Raw genomic sequence first — 16,809 nt, forward strand, 5'->3', positions numbered from 1 at the left:
ACTATTCACACCCGACATGTAAAGTATCACCACAAATGTTAGAGCGAGAGTAATAATTCTAGCACTAGACCTCTGAATCTCTAAACAGGTAACCTGTAAACATCTTTAAAGTGTCGCATATGGAGACTTTGATGTACCGTAATTTGTCACCATTACACCATTGTGCGCAATTTTAAAGCATTACATGGTAGGTATCTATAGGCATAACATAAGCGTTCATATTTAAAGCGGGAGATCACCCGAATTTTTTTTTTTAACATTAGCTTGAGGCTAATTTTACTAAGCAGAATCGGGTGTTTTTTTTAAATGAATGCAGTACTTACCGTTTTAGAGATCGATGTTCTCCGTGGCTTCCGGGTATGATCTTCGGGACTGGGCGTTCCTATTTGATTGACAGCCTTCCGACGGTCGCATACAGCGCGTCACCAGTTGCCCGAAAAAAGCCGAACGTCGGTGCGGCTCTATACAGCGCCTGCGCACCGACGTTCGGCTACTTTTGGGAACTCGTGACGCGCTGTATGCAACCGTCGGAAGGCTGTCAATCAAATAGGAACGCCCAGTCCCGCAGCCCTTACCCGGAAGCGGCGGGAGAACATCGATCTCTAAAACGGTAAGTACTGCATTCATTTTGAAAAAAAAACCAACCGATTCTGCTTAGTAAAATTAGCCTAAATTTAATGTTAAATTTTTTTTTTTTTTTGGGTGAACCTCCACTTTAACAAAAAAAATTCTATATGCTTTTTTTTTAATTATTATTCATTAAAGTGTATTTTGTCCAAAAAAACACACTGCACAAATACTGTGTGACATAAAAAATTGGAACAATCGCAATTTTATTCCCTAGGGTCTCTGCTAACAAAATATAATGTTTGGGGGGTTATAAGTCATTTTCTAGCAGAAAACACTGATTTCAAAAGTGCCAGAAAAGGCTTGGTCTTCTATTGGTTAAACTTTGTCACAATATCTTTGTAAGCAAACCAATCAAAATTTCACCTTTATTATCATTAATAAAAAAAATGATTTCTTTATCATTTCTGCCTCAGTTACCTATCAAATATTGCAGCCAAAGCATAAGCACAACAGCTATGGAACTAGCATTTTCAGAACAAGAGGTCAACATTGGTAGCCCACATACTGTATTTCTTTTGGGCAGCGCAAATGGCACTTCTGATATGCAAAGTGCAGCAGCCAATCAGAAATCTTCCCCTAACTGATCTATGTCTGCTTACCAGTAAAACTATTTTACTAGTTAGCATTTCAGTATATTTTTTGAAATGTGATGCTCTCATTTTGTACCCTACAAAGACCAAGGCAGCGTTTTAAAGGTAAATGAAATCCTATTTGGTACGCATGGTTTCTAAGTAACAGGATTATGGCACATGAGTATTTAGTTGGGTGGTCTCAGGTTGAAGTATGCAGGTTAATGTGATCAAAGAAAAACAGGATTGAAATCCTCTTAGTTGCTCCCCTGACCTTGAACAGCTTTGACCTCTGTGAGTTTGGCCAGCTTTAGACAATAATACTAGCCCTAGGGTGGCTTCTGTGGCTTTTCCCTCTTGTCAGTGTTTTTGACTAAAGAACAAAAAAAAGAAAAAGAGAGTGATTGAACTAGGTGAACAAATGTATACTCTTGTAGTTAGTGTCATTAGTTAATGGCAAGTGACATCAGCCATTACAGTATGGCATATGGGACATCAGGACATTATTTAGTAATTTATAACGCAAAACAGAAGGGTTCAAAATATAAACCTAAAACAGACCAAATGTTAAAGGGGTTGTAAAGGTTTTTTTTTTTTATTTTCTAAATAGGTTCCTTTAAAGCGGGGTTCACCCTAAAAATAAAAAATAAAATTCTACTATGCCATCCAGCATACTAGCGCGAGCTACAGTATGCCTTTATTTTATTTTTTTGCGCCGTACTCACAGTTTATTCCATTAGTTAAGTTTCAGACTTCCCGCGGGGAGTAGGCGTTCCTATGCAGAGGGGAACATGATTGACGGCCGGCTATGGCGCGTCACGCTTCCCGAAAATAGCCGAAATAGGACTTGACTCTTCACAGCACCTGCGCAGTCAGCTCCTAGACTGTGCGCAGGCGCCGTATAGCGCCGTGAAGAGCCGAGTCCTACTCCGGCTATATTCGGAAAGCGTGACGCGCCATAGCCGGCCGTCAATCATGTTCCCCTCTGCATAGGAACGCCTACTCCCCATGGGGAGTCTGAAACAAAACTAATGGATTAAACTGTGAGTACAGAGCAAAAAATAAAATAAAGGCATACTGTAGCTCACGCTAGTATGCTGGATGGCATGGTAGAAACTTGTTTTTTTGGGTGAACCTCCGCTTTAAGCTAGTGCATTGTTGGTTCACTTACTTTTCCTTCGATTTTCCTTCTAAATATTTTTTTTCCTTGTTTACTTTGTCTGAATTTCTCACTTCCTGTTCCTCCTCAGTAAGCTGTTCTGGCTGACTAACCCCCACTCGGATGATGGGGGCAAGCTTACTAAGGAGGAACAGGAAGTGAGAAATTCAGAAAAAAATAATTTAGAAGGGAAATCGAAGGAAAAGGTAAGTGAACCAGCAATGCACTAGCCTAAAGGAACCTATTTAGAAAATAAAAAACAAACCTTTGCAACCCCTTTAAGCCTTGCTTAAGAGGAATGGGAGGAATGGGAGAGGAGAGGAATGGGAACTAAAGAGTACTGCCATCCCAGTTTTTATATAAGACACTGCTAATCTATTTTTGTGCTCTTTATTTTTGGTATTTCGCTTTGTATCACAAATTTACTTATCTTTCTTATAGATATTGGGATCCAGGCCCAAGGGCTGACCCACTAGAAGACTTTCGTTATATCTGGGGAGGTTTTGCTTACCTTCAGGACATGATTGACCATGGAATTATTAAGTCCCAGACAAACAACAAATTGCCAACAGGTCTCTATGTGCAGCAAATGCCATACCCTTGCTTTGTGGATGACGTGTAAGTTTAAACACTAAATGAGATATGCTAAAGCAGAAGTCAGAGTTGATAAACTTGAACCTACTTTCTCCACTTTAGATGTTTGCCCCCTGACCTTGTTTTAAGATCATTTCAAGTTTCTCAAGACAGTTGCTACAAAGCATGTCTCTGAGGCCATGGCAATTATCTGTTTTTCTCACATGTTGATAAAGATGAAGGAGGAGAATAAATGACTCTGAGAAAATTGAACATATGTCACACTGTAATAGTATTTTCCCTGTTGCTCATCCTGTCAGCACACTTCAAACAATATGTAAATTCAGTGAAACGGGATTGCTATTTGTGGGCGCCTACTGACTAACAGCTAAGAAACAGGGACTATTTTTACTATGTTTCAAATCTGAACCCCTGGTTAAAAAAAAAAAACTTGTAGTGGGGCTTCCCCCACAGTGCAAGGGTTAAATGCTTGTTTTTGCCTAGGGTCCTAGATAAATAACTTTTACTTACTTATGCCGCTATTCCCACAGCCTCCTCTTTCCAAGGGACCGCCCCCCCCCCCCAACCTTTTTTATGGGGGGTTTCAGCCAGCAGTCGCAGCTCTGGCATCATCAAGTACAATGGGGGACCACTAGTCCCACATTATATGTAAGGACACCAATGGCTTGCCTACAAGCTAGAGCGTCAGAAAGAAGAGGTGAGCGCCGGCTGCCAGGGTAAAAAGTTATGAGGTAAAAAAAGTAATTTTTTTAGTACCCCAGGTAAAAAAGAGCATTTAACCCTTGCATTATAGGAGGTCCCACACTGTAAGGGTGTTTTTTCTTTTAGGAGATGCATACATTTTGACACCTTTGCCTTGACAGGACCTTGTTCTGACACTGATTGTGGAACAGCTCTTAAGAAAGCTTTACCACTTCAGTATGATAGTTTGTCATGTTAGTATGCACTGGAATCATTTCAGCATTTTATGATAATTTATTGCGCTTGTATTTATTTTATAAATCTGGCAGGGGCATTTTAATATTACAGTAGGACTTTATGGGGTACATTTTAGTGTTGCACAATGTAAAAAAAAACCTGCATTGGTGCGGTGTGGTGCCATTCCTTAACACATATTACACACTGTGAGCCAGTGCACCACAATGTACAGTAATTCGCTACTTTATATTGTAAAGCGCTACCTTTGAAGGTATAGTACAGTCAACTCTGTGGTGCATTAGGTAGCCTATTCAAATGAATGGGCTGTCTTTAGGCAAGCCATGTTTGCAGCTTAATGCATGTTAACACACTGCAACAGGGAGAATCCAGCCTAACACATAACCTCTTGGTAATTACAAATGTAGATTTTCATGTGCTCATAAACATTAAAGTGATCTTAAAGTCTCGTTTTTTTTCCTATAAAAATAATAAACATGCCCAGGGGTGGACTGACAACTCATAGGGCCCCCGGGCAATAGAAGATTATGGTGCCCCCAGGCTTACACATGGCCACCACGCCAGGAGGCAGTGCAGAGGCGGGGCAGCTAAAATCTCAGAATTTTAACATCAAAAGTTTCGGACATATCAGGGACAGATGTAAAAAAAAAAACACAGATTTTTACATTCTGTCCCTGGTTTTATTGAGCCTGGCAACCCTGATGGGGCCTCCTAGAGGCATGGGGCCCTCGGGCAGTGCCCGGGAGTCCCAATGGTCAGTCCGCCCCTGAACATGCCTATACTTACCTCCTCTGTGCAGTGAATTTGCACAGAGCAGCCTGAATCCTCCTCTTCTCGGGTCCCTCTTCTGTGCTCCTGGCCCCTCCCTCCTGTTCTGTGCCTCCCACAGCAAGCAGCTTGCTATGGGGGCACCTGAGCTGAGTCACAGCTCTCTGTGTCCATTCAGACTCAGAGCCCCAACCTGGCCTCGCCCCCTCTCTGCCACGTTTGGCTAGCTGACTCTAGTTGATAGCAGCGACAGCCAATGGCGCCGCTGCTGTGTCTCAGCCAATTAGGTAGGGAGAATCTTGGCTGGCTGAGACACTCGTGGACATCGCTGGACAGAGAGGGACCTCAGGTAAGTGTAAGGGGGGCTGGGGGGGCTGCTGCACATAGAAGGCTTTTTATCTTAAAGCATAGAATGCATTAAGATAAAAAAACATTTAACTTTACAACCCCTTTATAAACATTATACATATATTATAATGGTAAGATTGTGTGTGTATATACTGTGTGTATGTGTGTGTATATATATATATATTCTGTTTATATAACACAAACTTGTTGTCTCATGGTTGGGATGCATTGATAGGTTTCGGACAGCTTAGCAGATCTACTGGCAACTCAGTATCTGCCTTGGTGTCAAGGAATGAATGAATACATAGTTTATAGCTAGCGTTACAGAATGTGGAGCCATGCCTCATGTCCTCATTTTTGACATCCTTCAGAATGTATCAGTGGAATTTATCAACTAAAAATAATTAAAAATATCATTGTGGTATAATAATAATTTAGTCGTAAAAGATTTTTTTTTATATGAGATTGTTCTATATCTGCCTGGAAGCTACTGTGTACGCAATTACATTTTGTAAAACCTAGCAGATTTGTACGGTACTTACAATCAGTTATGTTCCTGTAAATCTTTCGCTGGAAAGTTTTACTAGAAAAAACTCTACCACTTGAAATAACATGTTATGATTGGATTCAGACTCGAAAAAAACCCAACTGAAATTATTGACTAGGGGAGTTATCCAATGGAATATCTAGGTGTCATTACATGTCATGCCTTTGTTAGCTGCTGAAGTGACAGGTGGCCCCAGGGGGTGGTGTATATGGAAGAAAAGCAGTGAAATGCTTACATCTCCTCACAATTCCTCCTACTAGTGTAAGATATAACTAATATGTACTGTATCTAAATGTGGACTTGCTTGCAAGTTTTGTACAGATTAGGTTCACCTAGAAATCTAGATTGAAAGTATTATGCTTTAATCAAATACTCAATTTTGTTAATGGTTAGTCAGCCTAATTAGTCAAAACTTGACACCCGGGCATTATAAAGATCAGGGATATTGGGGTAAAAAACTTTCACAGAAACTGAACAGTTTTCATGCATTTCTATACTAAGGGCCAGATTCATGAAGACTTACGACGGGTGTATCAGTAGATACGCCGTCGTAAGTCCGAATCCCCGCCGTCGTATATTTAAGCGTATTCTCAAACTGAGATACGCTTAAATGTGACCGGCGTATGTCTCCTACGCCGTCATATCTTAGCTGCATAGGGGCGTGTACGCTGATTTACGCCTAGAATATGTAAATCAGCTAGATACGCCTATTCGCGAACATACGCCCGGCCGTCACAGTAAAGATACGCCGTTTACGTAAGGCGTTTTCAGGCGTAAAGATGAACCACCAAAAATATGGCGCAGCCAATGTTAGGTATGGACGTCGGAACCGCGTAGAATTTTTCACGTTTTACGTCGTTTGCGTAAGTCGTCCGTGAATGGGGCTGGTAAGTTACGATCACGTCGAAACCAATGAGTCTTTGCTGCGTAGTTTGTTAGAAACTTCAAATATGTGGGGTCACAAGTATTTAGCATAGAAAAAGCCCCCAACCAGCCTATTTTGAATTAGGCGGGCTTACGCCGGCCCAGTTACACTACGCCGCCGTAAGTTAGAGCGCAACTTCTTTGTGAATACAGGACCTGCCGCTCTAACTTACGGCGGCGTAGTGTATCTGAGATACGCTACGCCCGCCTATAGATAGGCACATCTCTGTGAATCTAGCCCTAAATGTGTAATTGCCCTAAATCCCAACCTGGCTATTTTTGGGTTACTGAACCCAATGATTCTATAAGGACTTTCATGTTTATTTACAGTCTTTCTGTAAGCTAAGCATGTTAAAGAGATCGGCTCAAAATAAATGCTTTAATCAATATGTGTAAATATTTTATAAACCTTGTTTCTGTCCATAGCTGTAGCCATATTTTTCAATAAAATTACCTTTAATTAAGCCAGCACTGCATTAAATCATACCGAATGGCTACATGGTAGATAATACATGCTTTGGCCACCCCTGGTGCTCAGGATATTAAATTGCAACTCTTCAGAAGTAATGCAGTCATTGCTCAGCTGGCAAGCGCTGCTGGCACATTTCTTCTACATGATAGATCATTTTATTTCTTGGCATTCTTAATTTTTCATTTACGTAACCACAATGGATTTTTCTGTTTACAAAGTCAAAGGAATAAAAGATCTGCAAAACACAACAACTTAGCTGGCGCTTGTATGCCACATGGAGTTTTTCCAATAAATTATTATATTAAGTCATAACCAAGTTTTTCATACAGTCTAATGTTCCTTCACTGCTGGAACATGGACCAGTTTATACAGAACCTATTTAACATTATAGTACATGGGATGTTATATGGGACTACAATATAATCTTAAGCACTGGAGGGAGGAGTCTAGAGATGGCGCGGTCAGGGTGGAGGAGCAGCTAGACGGGATGCCTGCTCTCCAGCCCCGTCCGAACCGATGCTGACACGAAAGTGAGCTGGATCCCCCGCTCCCTCCGCTGACTGGGGAGTCCCCCCCCCTCCTCCTCCCCACCGGATTGTAGCTCTCGGCCGGCCGGCCGAAGCGGACGTGCACGGGTCTCCCCAGATCACTGACCTGACAAGCGTGCTGTCACGTGGGTTGGACGGCTTCCCTAATTCCCCTAATTCCCCTGGCTGGCTGGCGGTGCGGCGGCGCTGCGTTGGGGCAGGCGGTGCTGCGTCTCCCTGGTCTCCCTGGTCTGCCTGGTCTGCCCGGTCCCCTGGTCCTCTGGAGTGGAGCGGGCGGGTAGGCGGAGGAGCGGCGGAGGTGTGCCGCGCGGCTCCGGGAGGGGGCCCGGGGGGGGGGGGGGGCGTCACGCAGCCCTGTGGCTCTACAGTTTGCGGCTCGGTGAAGTGGAGTACTGGCCCCATCACCAAAGCCAAACCATAATAAACAGGTACAGAAGGTAATCTGGAACCCACTGCAGCAGCCTGTAAGATATTCTTAGTAATACAACTATTGGACTGGTGAGTACATCTTATGAGCATACTCCATCCACCCATCAAAGTGGTGAGTACAAATGTCCTTTAAAAAATATGATCTAAGAAAAAGAAATATATACAAATGGGATACCCCTTTCAGAGGAGACTGATAAATGGACGGGACTGATATGAAAGATTGAAATAATGGGTTATAAGTGACAGGAGCTCAACATTGTCATTTCAAATGTCTGTAAAGATGTTGGTAACTTTATAGTCCCCCCGGTTGCTTCCTATTGATACTCTTGATGGTACACTGCTCTCTGTGGAGAATGATAAAAGTCTGAGACTGTGACGATAGCTTGGAATAATGTGACATGAGAGCCACGAGTACAGCACTGCTTTTTCTTTTTTTTTCTCTTTTCTCCCCTTTTTTTTTTTTTGGTTGTTCCTATAAGGAGGTCGGTAACCCCATAGTTTCTCCTGTGGCCCCCTCTTGACACTCTCTTTCTTCTTATGGGGATCAATAAGTGAACAAGACACACGGAATTTTACACAGAATTTTTTGTACTATATTTGGTAGTTGGACACTGGAGTCGGATAGAAAAGGGGGGTCAGTATACATGTACGTGGCTCTGAATGGCTCTGAATATCGCTACATAAAGTTAAAGATAAAGAACAGAAATATTACAACAACCCTAAAAAACCTTAAATTGCGATAAATGAAACATCAAAGGCCATAACATAACGATAAAAGTATCGGTAAAAGTATTATACACATTGTGGGTAATCTGACTACAGAGCCAGGAAAACCCGTAGGAGAAGATTCCCAAGATATACGGGCGCTGGAGACAGGGAGGAGAGGGGAGTATACACCTATCACAAGTGCAAACGGATTTCCCTCGGAACCGCTCTAAAGTGACGCAGTCACAACTTAGGGGCAAGGATGACCACAAGGGGAAAAATAGTGAAAGGCGGGGCAACCCCAAAGGTACCCCGTTTAAGTCAAAGCCCAGGCCCGATGTGTAAATTTGTGACCCAAGTGATAAACGGCGACAACCAGCACATAGAAAAACCATCGATTGGCAGAGCAGGCCAAGCAGAAAAGGAGAAGAAAAAAGATAAGAAAAAAGGGCTAGCTAATATCCTGGCGGACTCAGAAACATTTTCAGAATCACTCCTAGAGAGCAGAACAGATCAAGATAGGGAAACAGACAAAGAAATAGATCTAGAACAGAGGAATAAGGAAGAAACGCAGGATATGACACTTTTGCCAACAAAAAGGGAGATGGAAGGCATGTTCGCTGCGTTAGAAAGATCACTCAAAACGCAAATGGAAAAAATGGAGAAAAACATGGGGCATATATTGGAAAGAGTGGAAGAAGTGGAGAAAAAAGTTGACCACAATGTAATCTCATTTAAAAAACTAGAAGATGAAATAAAAGCATTAAAAATAAACCAACGAGAACAGGCGTATAAATTAGAAGATCAAGAGAACAGAGATAGAAGAAAGAATATAAGAATACGCGGTGTTCCAGAAACGACACAAGCCGAGGACCTTCCAGAAATAATAAGAAAGATCTGCAATCCAATATTAGAGAGAGAAACAACTTCCCCACTCAGAACAGAACGAACACACAGAATAAGACGTCCTAGGGGGAGAGCACAGGATTACCCAAGGGACATTATCGTGCGTTTTGAAAGCTGGGAAGAGAAAAACCAGCTATGGAGAAAACTGAGAGGGAAGTCGCCGTTAGAATACGATCAACATAATATTCAAATTTATCAAGATCTGTCACAAGAGACGTTAACACGAAGAAGAAGTTTAAAACCATTGCTAGGTGTTCTGCAGGAGCATGATATTCAGTATAACTGGGGATTTCCAGCGTGCCTAATAGGCAGGAAAAACGGTGTTTCGGCAAGACTGAGGTTTTTGGAGGAAATACCAGAATTTTGTCATAGTTTAGGCATCCCAATACCAAAAAATTATTAGTGTTGATCGGCTGGGGAGGAGGGGAATTGAGGGGGGGGGCTCTGGGTGGGGGGGAAATGGGGAGGGTCATCATAGTAAGCTATCGGAGTGGGACCAGGGAGAGGGGAGACCCAGAGAGTGCTTCTTCACCAGTTCCCTAGTATAGGGGGACAGGAGACCGGGCTAAAATAGAACTCCACCTCAGCCTGAGGAGCAAAAGAGCGCCAGGAGCGCCAAATAGAAAAAGCTCTAAAAATGACCAGATGGTCAGGGATCGAACGGGGGGGGGGGGGAAGGGAGGAGAAAGCCCCAAAAGAAGAACAAGGGGGCAAGGTACAAATGGAAGGGAGGGGGGGGAGGGAGAAGGGAGGGGGGGGAGGAGATTGGGTGGGAAGGGAGAGGGGAAGATTAGAGAGGGGGGGAAGGGGATTCAGATCTGTGTGTCATGCAGCAGGAAAGAACATATATACCCAAGACAGAGGGAAAAAAAAAAAAAAAAATATGACAAACATAAATTTCTTAACATACAATGTAAGAGGTCTCAGTTGCCCCGAAAAAAGGCATATGGTACTAAGAGAAATTGAAAGGTATTCCGCTGAAATAGTTTTCCTGCAAGAGACACACATAACGCTGGACTCTAATGTCAGATTGTATTCTCGGGCAGTTCCTAGTTGGTACTACGGGGACTCCCCAAAGAAGAGAGCAAAAGGGGTCGCCATAGGAATAGGAAAGAATATCTCCTTTACAGTAGAAGATAGGAAAGTAGACCCGGAAGGTCGTTATTTGTTCCTAAAAGGAGTACTCCAAGGGAAAAAATACACGTTAGCAAATATTTACTGCCCAAACAGCCAACCACATAAATATCTGAGGGGGATTTTGAATGCCTTAATGGACTTTAAATTAGGACATGTAATACTAGCAGGAGATTTCAATCTCTCAATGGACTATCAATTGGATAGTACATCCGGGGCTCAGAGGCGAAATATTAAACAGCTTAGAATATTAAGAAAAAAAATGCATAGTTACTGCTTAATAGATCCCTGGAGGATTACATATCCAAATAAAAGAGACTATACTTACTATTCCTCCGTACACGGAACATACTCAAGACTGGACTATATATTGGTAGACCATGAGTTATTGGAGGAGGTAGTTAAAACTTCAATAGGGGTATCTACAGTCTCAGATCACGCTCCTGTAATAGCGGAAATTAGATTCAAAGAAATAGAGCAAAGAAAAGGATCATGGAACTTGAATGAAGAACTCATAGAGGATATAGAGGTAAACAACATAGTGAGAATGGATTTGGATCAATATTTCACCCTTAACAACACACCTGAAGTAAGGGTAGCTTCCGTTTGGGAGGCCCATAAGGCATACATCAGAGGGAAATTAATCTCAATAGGAGCAGGGAAAAAAAAGATAAGGAAATTAAACATGAAAAAATTAACAACCGAGCTATTTGAACTGGAGCAAACGCATAAAGAACGAGGAGAAAATGAAATATATCATGAAATTATTGTAAAGAGGACCCAGCTTAGAGATCTGATGAAGGTTGAAACAAGAGACATATTCAAAAATGTTAGAAAGGAGAGGTATAAATGGGGGAACAAACCAGGAAAACATTTAGCCAAAATATCCAGGGAAAAAAAAAAAAAAATTACATCGAAAAAATAAAGAATCAAGACGGCCTTATGAAATATAAAACGTCTGAAATAGCGGAATCCTTTCGGACTTTTTATAGTTCATTATACTCAATAAGAACCAAGGAAACACAAGAGCAAGAAAAGATGAGAAAAAGGAAAATCAGGGAATACTTAGAAGAAGCGAAATTACCTAAAATTTCTCAAAACGACATTGAATCCCTAGAGGCCCCAATAACTCAAGAAGAGGTACATAGAGCCTTCAGGGAAACCCCGTGCGGGAAAAGTCCAGGCCCAGATGGCTTGCCGATCAAATATTATAAAACATTTAGCGAACTCTTGGTCCCAGAGATGTGTAACTATTTTAACAAAATAGGAGAGGAAGAAGAAATAAGAAAAGAATCTCTTTTGGCAAATATTTCTATTATCCCTAAAACGGGAAAAGATGGAACGTTGTGTTCCTCCTATCGTCCAATAGCACTGTTAAACGCAGACCTGAAAGTATACGCGAAAATATTAGCAACCAGGATAAAAGGTTTAATGCCGCAATTAATAAACTCAGATCAGGCGGGCTTTGTAGCAGGCAGAGAAGGAAGAGACAATAGTATAAGGACCCTGTTACTGTTACAACAAGACCCAAAAAAGAAACCCCCAGTCGTACTCATGTCCTTAGATGCCGAAAAAGCATTTGACAGAGTCGACTGGGGGTTTATGATGGAAACTTTACAAAAAATAGGCCTGGGCCCAAGGTTCATGAAATGGGTAAAGAACCTGTACAGCCACCCGACGGCAAGGGTGAAGGTCAATGGGAGTGTGTCATCTGTGTTCAACATGGAAAACGGAACCAGACAGGGGTGCCCGCTCTCACCTCTCCTATATGTAATAGCCTTAGAACCGTTGTTAGCAAAAATCCGGGAAAACCCGGGGATAGGAGGGGTGAGAGTGGGAGATGAAGAACACAAGGTGGCGGCGTATGCGGATGACATACTCCTATATTTGACCAAACCTAGAGTATCTCTCCCTAATGTTATAAAGGAAATAAAAAGATACGGAGAACTTTCAAATTTTAAAATAAACCCGATAAAAACGGTAATCTTGAATCTGGGGATAGAAAAAAAAGAAGCAGAAGAGCTACAGAAAGAGTTTCCATTTACATGGGAAAAAGAAGCTATAACGTACTTGGGTATAAAAATTACATCTAAAGTTGAAAAACTCTACTCGGCCAACTTTGTCCCTTTAATTAACGACATTAACCAAGACCTGAAAAACCTAGCAAAAAAACATATCTCCTGGATAGGCAAGATTAATGCGTTTAAAATGATGATTTTACCAAAGATAACATACAAACTTCAAATGCTCCCAATAAAAATACCGCAAAGCTTCTTTAAAGTAATTAAAACAGTAATTTTGAAATATATATGGGCAGGTAAAAAGGCTAGATTAAGCTATTCATTGTTGAGCATGAAAAAAAAAGGAGGGGGGTTGGGGCTCCCCGATATAAAAAGATATTATTTTGCTGTAAACTTAGCCAGGCTGGTAGAATGGACAAACGCACATACACAAAAAAAATGGGTACATATGGAAGAAACATTAAGTGGGACACTATTAAATAGAAACGTATGGATACCACCGAAAATGAGGGAAATGAGCACGAACACACACAACATAACAAGGAACGTATTTAGGATATGGGACATAATATTGAGACGGGAAAAATGGGAGTATAACTCCCCATTAATCCCATTAGCAGGCACAAATTTTTTTCCACCAGGTAACGGAACACGTTTTGGAAAACACTTAGGGGAGAAAAAATTAAAAGACATTGTTACACGGGGAAAAATTAAACTTAGACAAGAGATAAAAATAGGGGAAGGGGAACAAAGCATGAGTGAATGGGAGTATATGCAGTTAAAACACTTTGTGAGTACACTACCACAACCAATTAGGGAAGATAAGACACTATATCTAATAGAAAAAATATGCAGCATGGACAAGCCCCTGATACACGGCATATCAAAGGTATACGGGATACTAACAGAACTCGAGACCCAGGAAGCATTGCCCTTTTTGGGAAAATGGGAAAGCGACATTGGTAAAAAAATTGATAAAACACAAATGATAGGTGCAGTATATAACCATGCTGCGGACATCACCACCATAGAAGCAAACTATAAATGTATGGTGCGATGGCACATGACCCCATCAAGAATGAATAAGATCCACCCTAGAAACTCAGAGCTATGTTGGAGAAACTGTAAACAAAAAGGAACAACGCTACATATATGGTGGGACTGCCCGAGAATACAGGAATTTTGGAAAGAAATCTTGAAATATATCGTAGAAATAACAGGAGAGACGATTCTATGTAGCCCGCTGACCTGTTTGTTTCACGGAACTGAAAAAACAAAAAAACAATATGGAACAACTCTGGTCCCAGTGTTGTTAAACGCAGCTAAGGCTCTGATCCCCAAAAACTGGTTACACCCAAAGAGGCCATCAATTAAAGAATGGATAGAAAGGGTGGAATATATAGAAGAGATGGAGTATCTTGCATGCAGAGAGTCAGGAGAAGAGGACAAAAACAGGATGGTTTGGGAAAAGTGGAAAGTGTTCAAATCCACAGAGAAGTTCGTCCAGGGAACGCTAGAAGCAGAGAGCTGAGAGACCGCGGAGAGGATTGCATGGCACACAGATCCGGGGGGGGGGGAAGGAAAAGGGGGGAGAAAAAAAAAAAAAAAAAAAAAAAAAAAAAAAAAAAAAAAAAATAATCTTAAGCACTATATAATAAATGAAGACTAAAGAATTTGTGGTATTGACTTGTGTCGCCCCAAGTTGCCCCAAATCGCGCGACATGACAAATTACATGCAATTGAATGAGAGCCGTCTTAATGCACACTACTGAAGTCGCTCCGACTTCAGAAAAGGTTCTTGTACTACTTCAAGGCAACTTCTAGGCGACTTGTACCCATTGCCTCCAAGTCGGATCCCCTGTCTTAACTGAAGCAACTTTACAGCTAGTTTTCTCAGGCAAACCCCTCCCTCCCACAGAGCTTATTACTGTTTGATTGGCCACTGGAAAAGTCGCCTGTCCTGCAGGCGACTTAAAGTCACCCCAAGTCGCGATGAAGTCGCCTTGCAAAGTCGCGCCCAGAGTCGTGTTGCCCCTGTGTGAACCGACTCTAAGAAGGACAAGCCAACATAAATACAACAAATATTTTCCAAAGACTAGCCACGTCTACCTTAGGCAGAACCCCCCACTAATTAACCTTGAAAAATACAACCAATGAGGGAAGAGGGATTTGCAGTGGTGATTCTGATCTGACAATTGATTGTTAATGACATTAAGGGGAGGCTATATAGGCTAGGAGAGCAACTTGACCAACGGATGGTAGATGTCTTCACAGCTACCAATGGCCAAGGAGTATGCAGAGGCGTAATAAGCTGCTATATACTGACAATTAAAACACTAGTCAATCTGTTTAGGTCTAAAGGGTAAAGGAGATGAGACTTTTAACCCTTTAAATTTATTCCACATTCCATGAGGCCCACCCGCTGTACACTGAGTTTCCCATCCATTAGGAAGTTATAACAGTACCTGGAGAAAACCACACAAGCGCTGCAAGGGCATACAGGATCCATAACGTTGGAATTAAAGAGGAGGTCCACACAAAATAGGAAACTTCGCTTTTCGGAACCCTCCCCCCCTCCGGTGTCACATTTGGCAGCTTTCAAGGGGGAGGGGGTGACTCCTGCGGGGGTCACGCCCCTTCCCGTCCCCCTGCTGTCTTCTGGGAAACACACAGGTCCCAGAAGACAGCAAGGATCAGTTAGGACGCCCAGCGCGACTCGCGCATGCACAGTAGGGAACTGGAAAGTGAAGCCGTAATTCTTCACTTCCTGATTCCCTCACCCAGGATGGCGGCGGCAGGAATGGGTCTTCCTCGGCTGCCGACATCGCGGGCACCCAGGACAGATAAGTGTCCATTTATTAAAAGTCAGCAGCTGCAGTATTTGTAGCTGCTGGCTTTTAATTTTTTTTTTAGTCGGACCTCCCCTTTAAATACAGGACCCCAAACTTGAAGGTTTATAGTATTAACCCATTTGTCATCATACTACCAGAAGGGCATTGTTGGGGTTTAAATTCACTTTAACATATGCTGTCTTAAGGGAATTTTTTTTTTTAAATGTATTCCTAAATTGATTGATTTATTTTTTACTTCAACTGCCCTTACCAATCAGTTATTTGTATCTTTGTGTCATCTAGGAAAGATGCTCTTTGCCCAGTCAATATGTATATGGTTATCTAGGACACTTACCTGTTCACTACAGTGCTGCAGTGACTATAACAAAAAAGCCATTTTGCACTTTTTGCATTGACCACTGATCAAAGATTAGATTACTAATGTCCAACACTTGTCCAAAATGTTGTTTTGAATTGACCCACTGGCTTATGTTGCATCTAGTATCATAGCCTTTAGGTGTGACACATGTAATGCCTTTTTGTAATATATTATTTTTGTTTGCAGTTTTATGATCACGCTGAATCGCTGTTTCCCAATTTTTATGGTGTTGTCTTGGATATACACTGTCTCCATGTTGGTAAAGGACATTGTTCTTGAAAAGGAACTGCGTCTGAAAGAGACCATGAAAAATTTGGGTGTTACTAATGATGTCATTTGGTTGACATGGTTCATTGATAGTTTTTGCGTCATGACCCTTAGTACCTTACTTCTCACCATTGTTATTGTGGTAAGTTCAAACTCAAGTTATGTGTTGATTTAGATTGTACCCATCACATCCACCAAAAACAAACACTAATGCTTAAGTGTACATGTATTTTGATGCATCTGACAAATTAACATCTTTCTGCTTGGGAGGACCCTGGACATAATCCAAGGCTGCATACAAGTCCTTCACTTCTCTAAAAGCCAAGGTTAAAAAAAATTAACGAAAGTGTTGTCTGAAGCGGCATCTTTCAACTCAGTTTTCCCATAGATTTTAGAATCTACATTGAGTGAATAACTTGTATAGCGCTACAAATGCGAACTGAATTGCCTCAAATTTAATTTGAGTCACTTTCCAACCCACCTTATTACAATAACACTACCAAAACCTCACCCAACGTCAGTTATTTTTGATCTGAAATCTGGATTGCCCCTTTAAAAAAAAAATTGGAAAGAATATTTTAATTTGCAGGTTTTATTAGATCGGTTGGCCAGTGAGCTTACACCATATCCAAGGTAGGTTGG

The 16,809-nt window shown here is 41.7% G+C and overlaps 1 protein-coding gene across 1 annotated transcript in view; it reads left to right on the plus strand.

The window, feature by feature from the left end:
* Positions 1 to 16,809, plus strand: part of ABCA4 (ATP binding cassette subfamily A member 4) — a 304,087-nt gene that overhangs the window by 79,930 nt on the left and 207,348 nt on the right. The window contains exons 13-14 of the mRNA XM_040359994.1: positions 2,800 to 2,976; positions 16,087 to 16,309. Coding sequence (XP_040215928.1) covers positions 2,800 to 2,976; positions 16,087 to 16,309 — 400 coding nt within the window. The remainder of the gene's footprint in view (positions 1 to 2,799; positions 2,977 to 16,086; positions 16,310 to 16,809) is intronic.

The sequence above is a fragment of the Rana temporaria genome, chromosome 7, assembly GCF_905171775.1.
Source record: "Rana temporaria chromosome 7, aRanTem1.1, whole genome shotgun sequence".
Classification (NCBI taxonomy): domain Eukaryota; kingdom Metazoa; phylum Chordata; class Amphibia; order Anura; family Ranidae; genus Rana; species Rana temporaria.